Source organism: Bubalus kerabau, chromosome 6, assembly GCF_029407905.1.
Source record: "Bubalus kerabau isolate K-KA32 ecotype Philippines breed swamp buffalo chromosome 6, PCC_UOA_SB_1v2, whole genome shotgun sequence".
Lineage (NCBI taxonomy): Eukaryota > Metazoa > Chordata > Mammalia > Artiodactyla > Bovidae > Bubalus > Bubalus kerabau.
The window spans coordinates 43,244,128-43,261,977 of NC_073629.1; the positions used below are offsets into that span (position 1 = coordinate 43,244,128).

At 35.7% G+C, this 17,850-nt stretch overlaps 1 protein-coding gene and 1 non-coding gene across 3 annotated transcripts in view; one reads left to right on the forward strand and one right to left on the reverse strand.

Moving 5' to 3' along the window:
- Positions 1-17,798, reverse strand: part of SLC30A7 (solute carrier family 30 member 7) — a 94,526-nt gene extending 76,728 nt beyond the window's left edge. The window contains exons 1-3 of one of the 2 annotated variants that reach the window (XR_008715736.1): positions 17,562-17,798; positions 17,243-17,344; positions 3,004-3,117 (exon numbers count right to left, since the gene is read on the reverse strand). Coding sequence is in view for 1 of the 2 variants with exons in the window: in XM_055584950.1 (XP_055440925.1) it covers positions 3,004-3,117; positions 17,243-17,344; positions 17,562-17,641 (296 nt within the window). In the remaining variant the exon portion in view is untranslated. The remainder of the gene's footprint in view (positions 1-3,003; positions 3,118-17,242; positions 17,345-17,561) is intronic. The other variant, XM_055584950.1, reaches the window with a different exon arrangement.
- TRNAC-ACA (transfer RNA cysteine (anticodon ACA)) lies at positions 10,483-10,554 on the forward strand. Its single transcript has one exon. It is a non-coding gene; the product is annotated as a tRNA-Cys (tRNA).
- Positions 17,799-17,850: the final 52 nt, after the last annotated feature.

Consider the following 17,850-nt stretch of genomic DNA (forward strand, 5'->3'; position numbering starts at 1 on the left):
TCTAATACATATAAGTGAATTAATATATTATTTGTCAAAGCATATACTTTTGTTTATTATTAAATTCAAAGAATCTACTGCCTGCTTTCCACAATCCACACTTAGGAATTTATCTGTATCAGCAGGGTTACTCCTCCAAAATAAAAAAGCACTTTCTTTTAACCCACTCTTCTAATCTCATAGCTAATGCATGATTGAAAGCCTTTTGTCCTTGAGTTCCACTAGATTTCAAGATCAAAGGCAAGATCAGTTTTCAGGTATCTCTTTGTCCCTAATGCTTAGTAGGTGTTCCATAAATTCTGATAAATAGTTGGGCTAAAGTGATTTAATTAGGTTTAATATATTTGCTAAACTTGATTGCTGGATTAAAATGAAAAACTTGTAAAGTCCAGACACACTTGCTTTTACAAATGACTGTGTTTACTTGAACAGACTGTCTGGGAATTGAAATGTATGATCCATTAATGTACTATTACCTATTTAAGAATGATCGCACCTGTATTCCTTAGCCAAAGCAAAAAATATACAAGTATATGTACATATGTATATTAGCATGTACATATACATCCACCTATCCATCAGATGTGTATTACCTTTATTCTGGCTTTACTATTTCAAAATTAGGAATGTGACAAGACACAATGGTGACATCACATAAAAAAATACTGAAAAGCTTTTCCTGCCTCTGAGATTCCTCCTATTGTTTCTTCTATTACACTCAGTCTGCTACTGTGATCATATTGAATTGGAAATTTGGGGATTCATCACTGGCTTAGCCTGTTCAGTGACATTTTGATATACTGGCAAAACAGCAGTATATTTCTACTGCTGCTACCTACTACTATAGCGATTACTAACAGTTTCAAATGTTACATCAGCTTTTATTCCCTAATTTTTCCCTTCTCAAAAGAAAAAAAGAGCAAAGAAGAAGAAGACAGGATAAACAAATTAAAAGGTGGCAAGAATATTACTCTCATATATTTTAGTTAAAGTTGAATTAGTAAAACCTGCGATGGTACTGAAAGTATTCAAAGCCATTTCTAAAAACCATCTTATACCAGGAGATTATGCATTCTAAATATAAAACAGGATACCCTAAGAATTAAGAATTTTTAGTTACTGTCTATCCAGAAATGTTGCTTAATAAGACATTCTAATTTGATTTTTTATATAAAATATGTATGAATTACTAATTTTCCAACACAAAATTATAATTTCACACACAACCTTTCTTTAGTAATTCAAAATATACTTAAGAATCTTTGATTATATAGTGACATGGAATAGGTTCTTTTCTGAGTTTTCAAGCTGTTTGGATTTGTAAACAGGATCTCTTGCTCTATACTATAAAAACAATATAACTTGTTTTTTGTCTCACTTTTTATAACTTTATAAGTAACCACATCACCTGGGTTATACCCCAGATCAGAAAGTTCTGTCACAGAATTTTACATATCTCTCTTTTAGCACTTGTCACACAAAGTATACTTATTACAGTATTTTTACAGAACTATTTCCCCATCAGACTACAAGGTCCTCTGAGGCAGAAGTCATACCTTATTCATTTTGATATTATTAGAAGCAACACAGTATTCAAATTATAGTGGATCCTCAATTAACATTTGAAGAGAACAAAAGCTCATGCAAGCAGTATGTGCTTACTCAAGAACAAAAAATCTAGAAAGAAAGAGGAAGCAGTGGAGGACTAGGAGTAGAAGAGATACAAGAGACAGTTCATATAAGAAGGTGGATGTGAATGGGAGAGGGAGAGAATGAGAGAAACTGCACAAGAAAGGGAGTTCTCAGGGAAGAGGAACCTGTGAAAGAAGGAAAGAGCGCCTGGAAAAAAAAAAAAAAAACACTACAGCTGAAGAGGTTAAAGGGTGGGAGAGAAAGAAAGAACCTGAGGGGTACAGTGGTATAGTACAGAGGGACAGAATAGAAGAAAGGAAAAATAAGAGAAAAGATGTGAGGGAAGGACAAAGAATGAGAGTAGAAGGGAGAGGAAGAGAAAAAACCTGAACACAGACCCAAGTAACTAGAAAGAAAGAACAGAAATGGAGAAAAGGGAATTTAGGAGAAACAAAGGGGAGAGAATGAGTAGGAGGATGGGGACAAGAATGAGAGACGGAATGAAAACAGCAAAGACAGCAAAGAAAGGCGAAAATGTGAGACAGCACTCAAAAAAGAGAGGGGAAAAGACCTTGGCCAACTGAACAAATAAGCAGGTGAGAGGGAAGTAGGAACAAGGAAGCAGGTGGAAGAGAGACAAAGCGTGAGTGCTGCCAATGCATAAATATAACTACATTGTAAAATATTCTGGGCTCAAAAAAAAGAAAGAAAAACATTCAGGCAGAGTAAATCAAATAATGGAAACCCCATTGTTCCTCCCAATCAGAGATGGCATAAAGAAAGCTCTGACTCTAAGGTTACTAGGCTCAGAAGTGAGACCAGATGTTCAGAGCAAGTCCCTTCAGCATAAAAACACTCTCTTAATATTTGATTAATCATCTGAATTCAGCCAAAGTAAGAGAAATATTCTACATAAAGGCAGAGCTGAAGACAATACGTAAACAAAATATCAACCAAAAATGAAAAATAAAGAAGCATGATCATATTCTGAAACTTTTTCTTTTTCTTCCTCTTCTCTCAAACAAAAAAAAAAGCAAAGAAAAGGTTAAGAGCTGGGAAATTCCCCTATCTAGTAACAGTCTCACCTGAAATTCTCTGGTAAAATCAAGATGCAAAAGAACTTAGATGCAAAAAAATTTTACATGTTATAGATTCTAATTATATATTGTCCAAAACAGGCAAAACTAACCCATCGAATCAGGAAAGTGGAAGGTGAGTGTTAAAGAAACTAGAAGGAGACATGGGGGGCGGTTTCAAGGGTTCAAGTTACACAAGTTGTGTTCAACTGTGAAAATTAAGGGAGCTTGAGATTTATGTATTATTTTCTGTATTTCTTATACTTCAATAAAAATGTTTTTAAAAAGGTCTTACCCATAAGAGAAAGCATCATTATCTCTCCATTTTGAAATAACAGATGCTGCCAATCCAGCCAAAATGGCAGTGCTATCGAAAAACATGTGAAAAGAGTCGGAAATCAAACCTAAGCTGGAAAAGAACAAACACATTGGCATATTACAATAATAATCAAATAGCAGTCATCCTCTAAAAATCTAAGATTCAGCCTCTGCTTATCAAGAACTAATCTTATAAAAGGACAACAATGAAATATGACATACTGAAAAATATCTAAGATAATTTTTAAGTTTTTAAGAAGACACCCTCACACCCCCTACCCAAGGAAGAGCCCAGCTGCTACTGAAAGAAAGGTAGGAATATGCCCACCCTCTGGTGACTAGCAAAGGTCGACTGGAAAGAGAAACAGAAAAAACAGCTATTTGTTACTGGGGCCAAGGCTGAAGCCAGCTTGGGCTCAAGACTTTACACTGATACAAAGCAAAGGTCTGCTGTTAGAAGAGGAGCAAGGCCCTTTCTTCTTTTTTTGATACAACTCTGGCAAGAGGGATGAGAAATGGGGCAGAGAAATGGGGCAGAACATTAACAACACTCACTCCTACACTCAGGGGTAAAGAGCCTGCCCAATACTGAGGCTGCAAAAGGAGAACCAAATACCCATCCCCCCACTTCTCCGTCTATGGGGTCGCAGAGAGTCAGACATGACTGAAGTGACTTAGCAGCAACAGCACTTCTCCAACCAAAGCCTTGCCTAAAGCAAAAGACAACGGCAATCTACCTCTGAGAGCCAAGAAAGAGCAGAGAGACTGCTCCCTTATGGCGCAGGTATGCAGGGCTTGCTGAAACCTGAGAATGGTAACTAGTAATACCAAAACACAATAGCCCAGCTCAACTATTGACCAGATAGGTACAAAACCCCCACACTAATGGCCTGATCAAAAAAAGAAAAAAAAAAAAAAGATGTGCACACCTCTGGTCATAAATACTACTAACCTCAGTCTCTACTGTTCTTTTAAACATAACATACAGCACTCAATAAATATTTATAAGGCATATTAACAAGATCAAGGAAAAAAAAGTAATAAGATCTACTGTCAAAAGCTAAAACAGTCAAAAGAAGCAGAATCTGAAAAGTCCCAGAGATTATATTATAATAGGAAATATAAAATGTGATTAATATGTTAAAGGATGTGTTACAAAGCTGGGGAAAATTTATGATCAGAGATATAAACTAGAAAATAATCAAATGGATATAATAAAAAAATTTAAATATCATAATATTGAAGATTAAAAATAATATACATGGACTCCTGAGCAGACAGGACACAGAGAGAAAGAATCAGTGAGATCAAACTACATTATCCAGAGTAAAACACAAGAAAAGGAATGGAAAAACAAGAACAGAAAATTCAAAATCTGTCAAAGCATCAGACAGACATGTATTTGGATTCTCAGTTATGGAGAGGGAAGAATAAGGTAGAAAAAGTATTTAAAGAGAAAATGATTAGAGTTTTCCAAAATTAATGGAAAAAACAAACAAACCAACAACAACAACAACAAAATTCCATATCCAAGAAGCTTAATGAGATCCTAGCAAGGCAAAACCCTACATAACTCACAAATTGCTGAATACCAAACAGAAAGAGAAAATTCTGAAAACAGTCAAAAAAAAAGAAAGAAAAACTGGAAACATAAAAGCAAAGCTAAAGATTAACAGCATATTTTGCATCAGAAACTACTCAAGGCAGAATGCAATGAAGGAATATCTTTAAAGTATTGAAAAACAAAAAATGTGTCAACTAAAATTCTATATTGTGTAAAATATCTTTCAAAAATGAAGGCAAAACAGACTTTTCAGACAACCAAAACTAAGAGAATTCACTGCTAGCAGGTCTGAACTACAATAAAAAGTTATTTAAGTACAAATACGATACCACATGGAAACTTAGATTTGTATGATAAAGATCACTGAAAATGATAAACATGTGGGGAAATATTAAATATAATTTTTCTAACTTTTAGTACCTTTAAAAGATACTTTTAAAAGTAACTTTACAACAGAAAAGGTACCTTTAAAACAGAAAAAAGGAGGATAAAACATTAAAGTTGGTTCTTTGAAAATATCAGTAAAATTCACAACCTTTAACTAAAGTGACCAAGAATAAAGAGAAAGGGCTCATTATTACCAAAATCAGCAATGAAAGTGACACACTACTACTGACTTTAGGGAAAATAAAGATCGTAAGAAATTACTATGAACAACTAAATATAAGCCAACAAATTAGGTGACTTACATGATATATACAAACTCCTAAACAATCTAGCAAAATTGAGTCAAAAAGAAGTCTAAACAGATTTATAGAAAGTAAGCAGATTACATTAATGTTTTTAAAACTTTCAACAACAAAAAAAGCCTAGGCCCAGATGGCTTCACTGGTAAATCCTACTAAACATTTAAAGAATAATAAATATCAATTCCTAGAAGATGAAGGAATATTTCCCCATTTATTACATAAGTATTACTCTGATCCCCAAATCAGACGAAAGACATCACAGGAAACTAGAGACCAGTAGTTTTTGCAAACACACACACACATAAGAATCTTCAACAAAACATAGCAAATCAAATTCACCAAAAAAAAAAAAGAGAGTACAGACCACAACCCACAACCCATAACCCCAACAATGCAAGGTTGGTTAACTACATGAAAATCAATCAATATAATACATCATATCAATGGAATGAGAGACAAAAACCACACTATCATCTTAATAGAGGTAGGAAAGTATTTGACAAAACCCAAGACTTTTATGATGAAAACATTCAACCAACTTGCAGTAGAGGGAACTTCCTGAACTGATAAATAGCAATCTACAAAAAACCTACAGCTAACATCAGTCAAAGATTGAATGTGTGAGTGTGTGCTCAGTCATGTTCAACTATTTGCGACCCTTTGGACTGTAACCTGTGAGGCTCCTCTGTCCGTGGGATTTTTTTCAGGGGGTAGGTTGCCATTTCCGCCTCCAGGGGATCTTCCTGACCCAGGGATCAAACCCACGTCTCCTGTGTCTCTTGCATTGCAGGCAGACTCTTTACCACTGAACCATCCAGGAAGCCCCAAAGAGTGAATGCTTTCCTCTCAGATCAGGTACAAGATAAAAAATGTCCCCTCACCACTTCTATTTAACATTGTACTAGAGAGTATAACAAGGCAGGAAATGAAATAAAAAGCACCTAGACTGGAAGGGAAGGAGTACAAACTATCTCTATTTGCAAGCAGCATGATCTTATATATGCAAAATCTTAAGGACAATTTAAAAAACTGTTAGAACTAATAAATTGATTTGGCAAGGTTGAAGGCTACAAGATCAATATACAAAAATGAATTATATTTTATGCATTAGTGATGCACAAAATGCAATTTAAAAAATTTCCATTTATAATAGCATCAAAAAATACTAAAGAATAAATTTAGAAAAAAAAAGTGCAAAAGCTATACTCTGGAAACTATAAATATTGTTTTAAAAAATAAAGAAGACCTAAATAAATGGAAAGATATCCATGTTTATGGATAGGACAATACTGTTAATATGTTAATACTTCCCCAATTGATCCACAGATTCAATTTATTCTCTATTAAAATCCCAGCTGACCTCTTTGGAGAAACTGACAAGTTGATCTTAAAATTCATATGGAAAAGCAGAAAATCTAGAATAGCCAAAACAATACTGAAAAAGAAAAGCAAAGTTGGAGAACTCACATTTCCCAATTTCAAAACTTATTATAAAGCTACAGTAATAAAAACAATATGGTACTAGGATAAGAATAAACACACAGTTCAACAGAATAGAATTTAGAGTGTCCAACAAATGATGCTGAAACAACTGGATATCCACATGCAAAAAAAAATTATTTTTGACCCTTTCTTCATATTATACACAATAATTAACCTAAAATGGATCAAAGACCTAAGCATAAAAGCTAAACTAGCAGTCTCAACCTTTTTGGCACCAGGGACTGGTTTCACAAAGACAACTTTTCCACAGATGGCAAAGGGGTAGGCATGGTTTAGGTGGTAATGAGAGCAATGGGGCAGAAGATTCAGGCAGTAATGCGAGCAAAGAGGAGCACAGGGAGCCACTCATCTCCTGCTCTGAGCCTGGTTTCTAACAGCCTATGGCCCAGAACAAGTCCAGTGGTTGGGGAACTCTGAGCTAAAGCATTCACAACCTCAGGTTAGGCAATGGTTTCTTAAATATGACATCAGAAGCATAAGCAATAAAAGAAAAAAAGAGGAACACAGACTGAACATCACTGAAATTTTAAAACTTTCATGCTTCAAAGGACAATATCAAGAAAGTGAAATGACAATGTACAAGTGGGAGAAAATATCTGCCAATCATATATCTGACAAAAGGCTTGTAACCAGAATATATGAAGAATTCTTAAAACTCTTCAAAGACAGAAAATATCCATTTTCTAAAAATGAATAAAGGATATGAATAGACATTTCTCCAAAGAAGACATGCAAATGGCCATCAGCACTACAAAAGTTACTCAACATCATTAAACCCAAATCAAAACGATAAGTAACAACTTCACATCCACTATGATGACCAGAATAAAAAAGTCCTTGTATACCTATGGCTGATTCATGTGGATGGATGGCAGAAATCAACACAATATTATAATTATCCTTCAATTAAAAGTAAATAAATTAAGAAAAAGAAGTCCAATAACTACAAGTGTTGGTGGAGAAACTGGAATTCTTTCATATTGCTGAAATATTATTTGTCAATAAAAATAAATGAAATACTGATACATGCAGAACATGGATTACCCTGGAAGCCATTATGCTAAGTGAAATAAACCATCACAAAGGATCATATGTAAATTATTCCATTTATATGAAATGTTCAGAACAGGCAAATACATAGAGACAGAAAGTAGATTAGTGATCACCTAGAATTCAGACAGATCAGGGGACAAGGGAATTGGAGGGTGATAGCTAGGGCTTTAAAGTTTCCTTCTGGAATAATATAAGTGTTCCAAAATGGATTGTTGTGATGATTTTACAACTCTATAAATACATTAAAAGCCATTCACCAGTACAACATAAATGGGAGAATTTTAAGGTACTTGAATTGTATCTCAATAAAGCTATTTTTTAAAAAGATATCCGACAATCTAAGGCAAGGTCGGCAAGCTATAGGCCACGGCTAAATCTGGACCACCATCTATTTTTGTAAATAAAGTTTTGCTGAAACACAGTTATGCTCATTTGTTTATATATTGTCTAGGGCTACTTCTGTGCTATAACAGTAGAATCGAGAAACTGTGACAGATTTTATGACCCTTAAAGCCTAAAATATTTACTATCTGCTGTCAAGAGGAAAGGTTTATTTATTAACCTCAGGCATAAAGCGAAAAGAACACTATATTGTGGGGTTTACATAAAAGTGAAATGTATGACAGTTAAAGCACAAAAGACAGAATGAAATGGAAGTGTATTATTATACAGTTCTTATAAGATACATTAAGTGACATTATTTGTGATGTTAAAGATTCATTATTACACACGCTTTTAAGCAAGACACTGAAAGAGGAGGGTAGGGCAGGAAATCCTTTTGGGCAGAGGACTGTGTACCAACACAAAGCACATGTTCTGCTAGCAAGAAACTCACTTTCACCCAAGACTATCCTCATATATGTGACAGACTTTCACTGTCATGAAGGGAAGAGTAAAAATGTAAAAACGAAAATAATCAAATGAAAAGCACACCCTCAAGGCCCAGGCTCAAAGGGCCTGCCTAAGACTGAGGCTTTGTCAAGATAATGAATGCCCCTCTGCGCTCACCCCAAACCTCACACAGAGTGAGGATCAATAACCATCTATAGCTTGGCAGGTGAAGGGCACCATGAGCACAAAGACAGAGCTTCTGTGACACACGCATACAAGAATACTGGAAGTGAAAGGCCTAACCAACTAATAGACTGGCAGAGGACACATACCTATTCCTAGGAATAAATACTATTACTTCAATATCTACTGCTCTTTACTCGTAACATTCAGCCTTTGATCAAAAATCTCAAGAAACACAAATAACAGGATGAAAAATAACTCGTAAAGAGATAATGCAGTTAACAGAACCAGACAACAGTACTGACCCAGATATAAGAACTATCAGAACTATAAGTAATAAAGGATCTATGTGAAAGGTGGGGGAAAAAAATTCATGAATCAGTAAGAAATTTCAGCAAAATGGGAAGTACCAAAAAAAAAATTTAACAAAAAATAAGGGGTCAGAGATGAAGAATTCTTCCAACTGGCTTAACCACATACTGGACAGAGCTGAGCATCATCAGGGAACTTTAAGATAGGTCCACAGAAACATTCTGAAAGCAAGCGCATCAGCAGTTCAATCTTTAAAAATAAGAAGTATCAGAATGGTTAAAAGCACTACTTTTGAAGTCAGAGTATCTGGGTTCAAATTCCAGCTCTACCATTTACTAGTTCTGTGACTGTCAACTTGCTTAATAACTACTTTAGACCTCAATTTAGCACCATTTAAACAGGTAACAGTAAAAAGTGTTATAATTGTTATAACTGAATTATAGTTATGCAACATATCACAGTGCCTGTCACACTAAACCCACATCGATATTCCTGTTATTTCTATTATTATTAATATTAGTATTAATATCTAGTATTCCCAGCATGATCCATAGCTCTTAATATTTGGATATATGTCAGAGCTTTCTTCAGTTGTAACTGCTACAAACTAAAAGTCAAAAACCTTCTTCACTGAAATAGAAAAAGCAGTTTTTAAATTTCCTTGTAATTTAGGATAATTATAAACTTAGAATCTGAAGTAAAGCATATTACTCACCCACACAGAAAAGAACAAAAATTTACAAGTTCCTCAAAAATCATTTTGAAAAATGTCTTAAATTTTATCATGAACCTTGTATATTTTATTCAAATATACAGAGATGCATAAAATAGTTTTAAGTACTGTCTATACTTACCTGAGACCCAACTCAAAGCAGAACAAGAATGAGTGAACAAATGAAAAGGCTGAATGAGAAAATCAATACCTGAGGAGGACAAAGTAAGGTTCTTGCCAATCAAGTAAGCCTCTCAGATTTATAGTTATTTTAAGATTTTTCCTTGAACAGATCACTTGAAACTACACACTTGACCCTTAACACTAAAAATAAATAATTTAAATTTTGAGGTACGAAGACCCATTTGAAGAAAATCTTTGTAATGTGTTATAAAACCAATAAAGATAGTTTATGATTTTGTTTTCTATGTTCTGATATGATACAGTAAGTTATTTTTTAAATTTGGTTTCAAAAAGCTCTCTCTCTATTCTGATAAAACAATACAGTTGACAATGAGAATTTTTACCCACTCTGCCTTGATTTCATGAGATTTTATAACTTAATTCAAAAGTCAATTTCAGTAACAACAGTAGTCTACATATTTAACTTCCCTGGTGGCTCAGACGGTAAAGCGTCCGCCTACAATGCAGGAGACCCAGGTTCAATCCCTGGGTGGGGAAGATCCTCTGGAGAAGGCAATGGCACCCCACTCCAGTACTCTTGCCTGGAAAATCCCATGGGAGGAGCCTGGTGGGCTACAGTCCATGGGGTCGCAACGAGTCGGACACGACTGAGCAACTTTACTTCATTTCACATATTTAACAGGTTTATTTTTCCTCTCTGTATATAGTTTTAAATGTTTTTATTTCTTAATTGGAGGGTTTTATTGTATATATGACTTTTATTCTAAATAACTGTAAATTAGTTATAGAAGAAGGCAAGGTATTTATGCTAAATAAATATAAACTTTAAAATTCACTGATTTATTGATCTACCTATATAGTTACTAAAATCTTGTTATGGGTTGAACTGTATTCTCCCCCAAATTTCTAAGTTGAAGTTTTACATCTCCAGTAACTCAGAATGTGACTTTATTTGGAAATAGGGTCACTGCAGACATAATTTGTAGAGATTAAGTCAGTCAGGTGGGCCCAAATCCAATATGTCTGCTCTGCTTATAAAATGGGATATCTGCAGACAGACATGTACACACGGAGACGGCCAAGTAAAGATAAGGCAGAGATCAGGTGATGCTTCGACAAGCCAAGGAACACAAAAGACTGCCAGCAAAGCAACCGACCTCATCGACCTCAGAAGGAACCAATCCTGACAATACCTTAATCTCTGACTTTTAGGCTCCAGAACTATAAGACAACAAATTTTTGTTGTTTAAGTCACCCAGCCTGTGGTACTTTGTTACAGCTGCCCTAGAAAATTAATATACACCATCTCTTTTATAACAGATTTATTTATATTTGGTGTCAATAGACACCAAAGACTGCCTCAATAGTGGGAAAAAAATGATAAACCTCTTCTGTATAAAGGAGGAATACAGATTCCTTTAGATTCCTCTGATAGAAAAATCAGATCCCTTTCTAACAATTAAATGTAGCGTGGCAGTTTTAATACTCATCAAAATGATATTTTAATTTTATTTAAATTTTAAATAACTTTGACATTAAAATGGTTTTTTTCCCAACATTTCATAAAATATGATTCTACCTGAAAAAAATACTCCCTCTTTTGAGGTGGCAGAACATGATGTTCTCTTAAAGCATTGTGATTATGAGAGCGTGAACCCCAATCATGAAAATTACTTAGTTGCATCTATGTAGGCAAACTCATGTGAAATAGTCTGCTTCTAGTTCTCTGCTCACCTATCATACATCAAAACAGTGTTCATGAGGAATGTCAATTTTACTGCTTATCTTCAATCAGCAAATGTTTCTGATTATGAATTATCACTTAAACTACCTGGCACAAAATCCTTAGAAAAATAAAGGTAGCATAGAGAATTCTTAAGGCTATATGATTTACACACAAAATGTAACTTGATTTAAAAAACTGGTTGCTAAAAGCAGCGTACTTGTTTTTGGCTCTGATCTTTAAACACTAAATATTAAAATGTATTTTTAAACTTTTTTTAAGTGACCACATTCTACAGGTATTTTAATAAAGAAAACTTCTTAAGATATAAAAATGGAAACATGATCACTACAGCAAAATATAACAAATGTGAACAGAACATCTGGCCAAAGAAACTTATGAAAGGGATTTTATCTAAGGCTTATTTGAAGGAAAAGACAAAGAAAGAAAGAACCGATAAACTGAGACTTAAGCGACATATCAATCAAATACCATGCTGCTGCTGCTGCTGCTAAGTCGCTTTAGTTGTGTCCAACTCTGTGCAACCCCATAGACAGCAGCCCACCAGGCGCCCCCATCCCTGGGATTCTCCAGGCAAGAACACTGGAGTGGGTTGCCATGTCCTTCTCCAATGCATGAAAGTGAAAAGTGAAAGTGAAGTTGCTCAGTCGTGTCCGACTCTTAGCGACCTCATGGACTGCAGCCTACCAGGCTCCTCCATCCATGGGATTTTCCAGGCAAGAGTACTGGAGTGGGGTGCCATTGCCTTCTCTGTCAAATACCATAGATCTTGCTTAAATTCTGATTTGTAAAACCAACTTCAAACAGAATTTATGAGACAATAAGGGACATACGAACACTCACTCACTAGACATTTGATATTAATAAATTATGTATTTTTATAGGTAAGAATAGCATTGAAGTGAAGTGAAAGTCATTCAGTGTGTCCAAGTCTTTGTGAACCCATGGACTGTAGCCCACCAGACTCCTCTGTCCATGAATTCTCCAGGCCAGAATACTGGAGTAGGTAGCCATTCCCTTCTCCAGGGAATCTTCCCTACCCAGAGATTGAATCCGGGTCTCCCACAATGCAGGTGGATTCTTTACCATCTGAGCCACTAAGGAAGTCCAAGAATACTGGAGTGGGTAACCTATTTCTCCAGCAAATCTTCCAACCCAGGAATCGAACTGGGGTCTTCTACATGGCAGGTGGATTCTTTACCAGCTGAGCTACCAGGAGGTCCAAGAATAGCATTGGATTATAGTAAATATGGGGACTCTTATCTTTTAGACCCAATTGAAGTAGTTATTGATATGTAAGAAATCATACTGTAGCTGGTATCCACATTAAAACAATTCAATGGTGACAGATATAACAGATGAAACAAAATAGGCCACATGTTAATAAACATTAAAGGTGGGTGACAGAGACATGAGGTCCACTGAACTCTCTTTTACATACATTTTCCATAATAAAAAATTTAAAGGTCTATAGGTAACTAAGCTAACAGCATATTTATAGTGGCTGTTAGAGATTAACTTGAAATTGAACACAGGGAATCATCAACTTGAGTTCCATGAGATGGAAAGGGGGAAACTATTTACTATCAATTAATTAGCAAGAAAATAGAAAATCCTTAGAATCCTGATATTTGTGTAAGTTGTTAAACTAATTAGAGTTATGGCAAAAAACCCACAACTCCACTACATTCCATATAACCCCTTCCTGTAAAGTAGAATTCTCAGCAAAATGGAAGAGGAATCTATGTTTTTAAAGTTTTTAAAAAAAAAAAAAGACAGAAAAGCAAAAGAAGTCATCACTGTAACCTGGTAAGTAATGTCTTTTCAGAAGGTAAAAGCCAATAAAAATTCAAGATATTTAAAATTTTTAATGCCATAGAAAAAATGTTACTAGTGGGAAGCATTTTTCTTTACCAAGGAATTACTTTACAAACATATGCTGTGACATATTACACAGAAGTAGGACAGAAACAGTGATTAGTAGGGCCTAAAACATTTCTTAAACAAGTAATTACTTTGCTAATACAAAGACATTTATCTTTAGAGTTAGATGAGTTTCCTCTATGCCTAAGAGGAAAATGGTTGTTAACAGCTTTGGTAGAAAATATCATTGAAAATTAAAAATTCAAACAGTGAGGTAAACATAGAATAGAAGAGCATTAAAACAAAACAAAAAAAAAGGCCAACTATATTAAGATACTAGGAGAAAAAAATCACTGTATAGTAGAAAATACTTGGGTAACTGATGCTTCTAAGCTCTTCTACTACTCTGGAAAGTAGAAAACTCCTTGGGCCTTTTATACTATTCCACCTGTAGAAGAGTTCCCACTTTCTGAGCCTACATATTTCCTTTCATCATTGGTAAAAAAATTCATGACTTTCAGAATACCTGGTTGATTGGAAAAAAGATGACATTTGCAACTAGACATGAACAATGCGATAAAGGTTTAGCCACTGAAATACTGGTGAAGAGTATTGTGTGCCAGTGTCCAAAAAGTCTCCTTAAAAGACACTGTACATACTTTTTATCTCTTTTTGTCTCCATTCTGGATATTCTGCTGCTAGGGATGGCTGGAACTGTAATAGCCATTTTGGAAATAAAATTTTATTTTCCTCAGGCAGTCACTAATTTGGGGTTTTCCTAAAACTGAAGAAAGAATTTAATCCTAGATAGTACAAAACCACATTGTTATATATACTATACTACCTCAAGATTACTCAACAGTAAATAAGTAAATGAAAATAAAATGCTAGAAAGAAAAGAACCATAGAAGAAAAGATCACATATGGTATTCCTACCATTTTTCTACCAATAACAGAGAAAGAAGGAGCTTAATGTCCTTCCCCGCAACCCTGCCCCAAACAGCATAGTTAGCAGGGTTAGTATTGGTAGACTAAATCCATATATTCATTATTCCTTTGTTCTTTCATTCAGCAAACATGTATTAAACATATTATGTGCCATGTACTAAGGTGCCTGAATAAGATAGAAAAGACTCCACTTTAAGAACATTTACATTCTAGTGGAAAGGTAAAAAGTACTAGATACTTAATAAGGGAAAATATACAAAGAGCTTAGCTGTTATCCACTGATGACACAGTCTCATTATCAAAAATACAAATCAACTAAAATTAAGTTCTTATTTAAAATGAAGGTGCTGAATCAGAACCAAAACTATTTAACATTCATTCCAATGAAGTCAAATGTTTCTATGAACCTTTATTCATGAAGAGAAAGTGTGTTTTATCTATCTTTTAATTCCATAATGGAAAAAACTTTTGACATCTCATAACATCTTGAAACTACTTTTACAGAACACAAAGGAACATAGAAATGACTATGACAAAAACAGAAAACAAGTTTTGGTAAGGAATTTACTCAAGGAACTTAAAATCTAATTGAACCTTCAGGAACAGAGATAATTTAGTCATGTAAAGAAACTGCTCATCAGTCTACAAAGGGGCTCCAAATTTGTGGTGTCTAAATAAGACAAAAAGTGAGATTATGAAAAGGCCCAAGCAACTTCTAGGTCCACCAAGGCTTCAACAGAAACACATTTGTACTCCCAATCAACTGATAAAAATAAATGATTGTGGGCGTGGAGGTTAACATAGTAATGCATACCTTCTAATTAATCTAGGCATGACAGACAGTAGTTTAGAGCTAGATTGCTAAGATACAACACAAAGAAGGGAGTAAACTGGAGAAGAGGCCTAAAGTCAAAAGAACAAGCCACCTGAAGGCAGAACAAGCCATGCACCATTGATGTTTCCTTTATATTCTGATGAATACTGACTAATCGCCTAGAAAACAATGGTCTTAGTGATTTCCTCAACAGATCTCTACAGATCAAAAGAATTACTATATACCTAACTTTCCATAGACAGGTGGTTTAGGTACTTCAAATATGAATCACTTGAACAAGACATCTCACTTAGTAATTTATGCAATGGAAGGCCACAGTGAAATGTACTGTAATATAACATAACTATAGCAAAACTGTACACAGGTAAACCAAGATAGACCCTTGACAATAGTCAGCACATACGCCACAATATGGCATAACTTAGGAAGAGGAAAATGTAAAACATAAATATTGCATATTTATATGTAATAGAACATATTTATTATATCATATATTATATGTAATATTACATATTTATAATAAAGTACGGTTATTTCAATACAAACTAAGACAATACAATGCTTTTAACATGTACAACATATCAAAGGGTATTAATATTACAGGACACATATATCTGATCCCCAAATGATTAAAAATGGTTATGACATATTTTGAGATTTTATTATGTTTCAATATGCCTTTTACATTTGAGTGGTGACTAAACCAGTAACTGGCATAATCTGCTGAGTAGTTCTGATAAAACTAAATTGACATTTGAATTTAAAAGTCTACTGTTTCATATAAAAGTATACATGTCACAAAAACTGGTGGTATCACCTAATGTCATTGTTCAATCTCAATAAAGACCAAAAACACCAATTCTCTCTGAAAATGGACCTTAAAGGATAAGAGGCTTAGTTTATTAAATTAATAGAAAATTAAGCATAGATGGCATAGGTTCTTAAATTTGGGGTCCAAGATCTATTTCAAGGAATCCAAGAAAAAACTGAAATTTTATATAAAATGTTGAAGTGTTGGCTATTATAAGACAAGTATGATATTTAAAGAAGAATCAATACACCTAGAAGTGAGATGATCTTTTCCTTAGCTCAACAATTTTACTAGACCTTAAGCATTCAACTGCGAACACCTGGATAACATTACTGCATTTCCACAGAGTTAAACTGGATAGACCTCTTCCCAAAGCAGTTAAAACAAAAACAAAAAGAATCAAAGGTGACACCAAAAACCACCAACTCAAGAGATGAAAAGCTTTTAGAAAACTATGTGGGATCTTTTAGCACAGTCAAGACCAGAAGAAAACCTTGAGAGTTTCAGAATAAAAGTAAAGAGAATGCAACATGTTTCTCCAGATATCCCCTTTATAAACCTCTCCCTCGTTTCAAGAACTAGTATTAAATTAAGAATAAGATCTCAGGTATTCTCTCCCACAATTTTAATGGTCAATTCCTAATACCACTACCCCACAGAACGGGAAGAAAAGGATTTCTCCCAATTCCAAGAAAGTGGGCAAAGCTCAGGTGTGCAAAAACAAAAGACTCTCTCCATCTGTCAAAATGAGGGGACTTGTCACCCTGGTTTGAAGGAGTCGGGGGTGGGGGTGCTTGGCGAAAGAGGCGGGGACCTAAATCTTAACTGCTGCACGCGATGGCCTCGGTTCTTAAGAAATGTAACCGTGCCAGACTGGTGTGGATATGAAAAAGCAACTGAGTGGCATAGGTGGTGGCAAAGGCAAAACCTGAGCCTCCGGTGAGGAGCTACGTGGCACTAAGCAAACAGAGCTTCGTCTCCCCCACCCCCTGCTTCCGCCCCAACCCTTTTCCCCTTTGGTTACCAGTTGCTCCAGATGCCGTAGAGCAGTTCAACAAAAGCGAAAGAGAGGTTCAGGCACAGGAAGAAAAACAGGTTCCGAGACGTCTTGTCCGACAGGATAGACCTAGGCGTGATACAAGTGGGGATGAACGGGGAAAGTCAAAGGAGTGCCAGACCCGGAGGCTGGGTACCCTTTCAAGACCCTCCCAGTCCACACGTTCCTTTCCTCACACGAACGAGGGTGTCCCAGACGCTCCCTCCCTGGACCTCGGGCCATCTTTAGATTTGGGCCTTCTCCCCTTGTGCCGGTCACCCACTTCCCGCAAACACAGTTCCCGCACCTAAACCAGCCTGAGATCTTGCGGAACAGATTGAACTTGGGTGGTTTGTATTCATCGTCCTTGATGGACAGAGGCAACATCTTCTCTGCCCGGCGAACGGCCGGGTCTACTCCCCTCTAGTAGTGGCTCCGTGGGAGATGGTAGTGATACAGGTGACGCTTCAGATGTGAATCCCACTGCCTGTCCCGGGCCGCGCGCCGCTTCCAGACACAGACCCAGACAGACACCCGGGAACCGGGCGACTTCCGGCCCGGGCCGCGCAACGCGTCCTGGGACGGGAAAGGGGGAA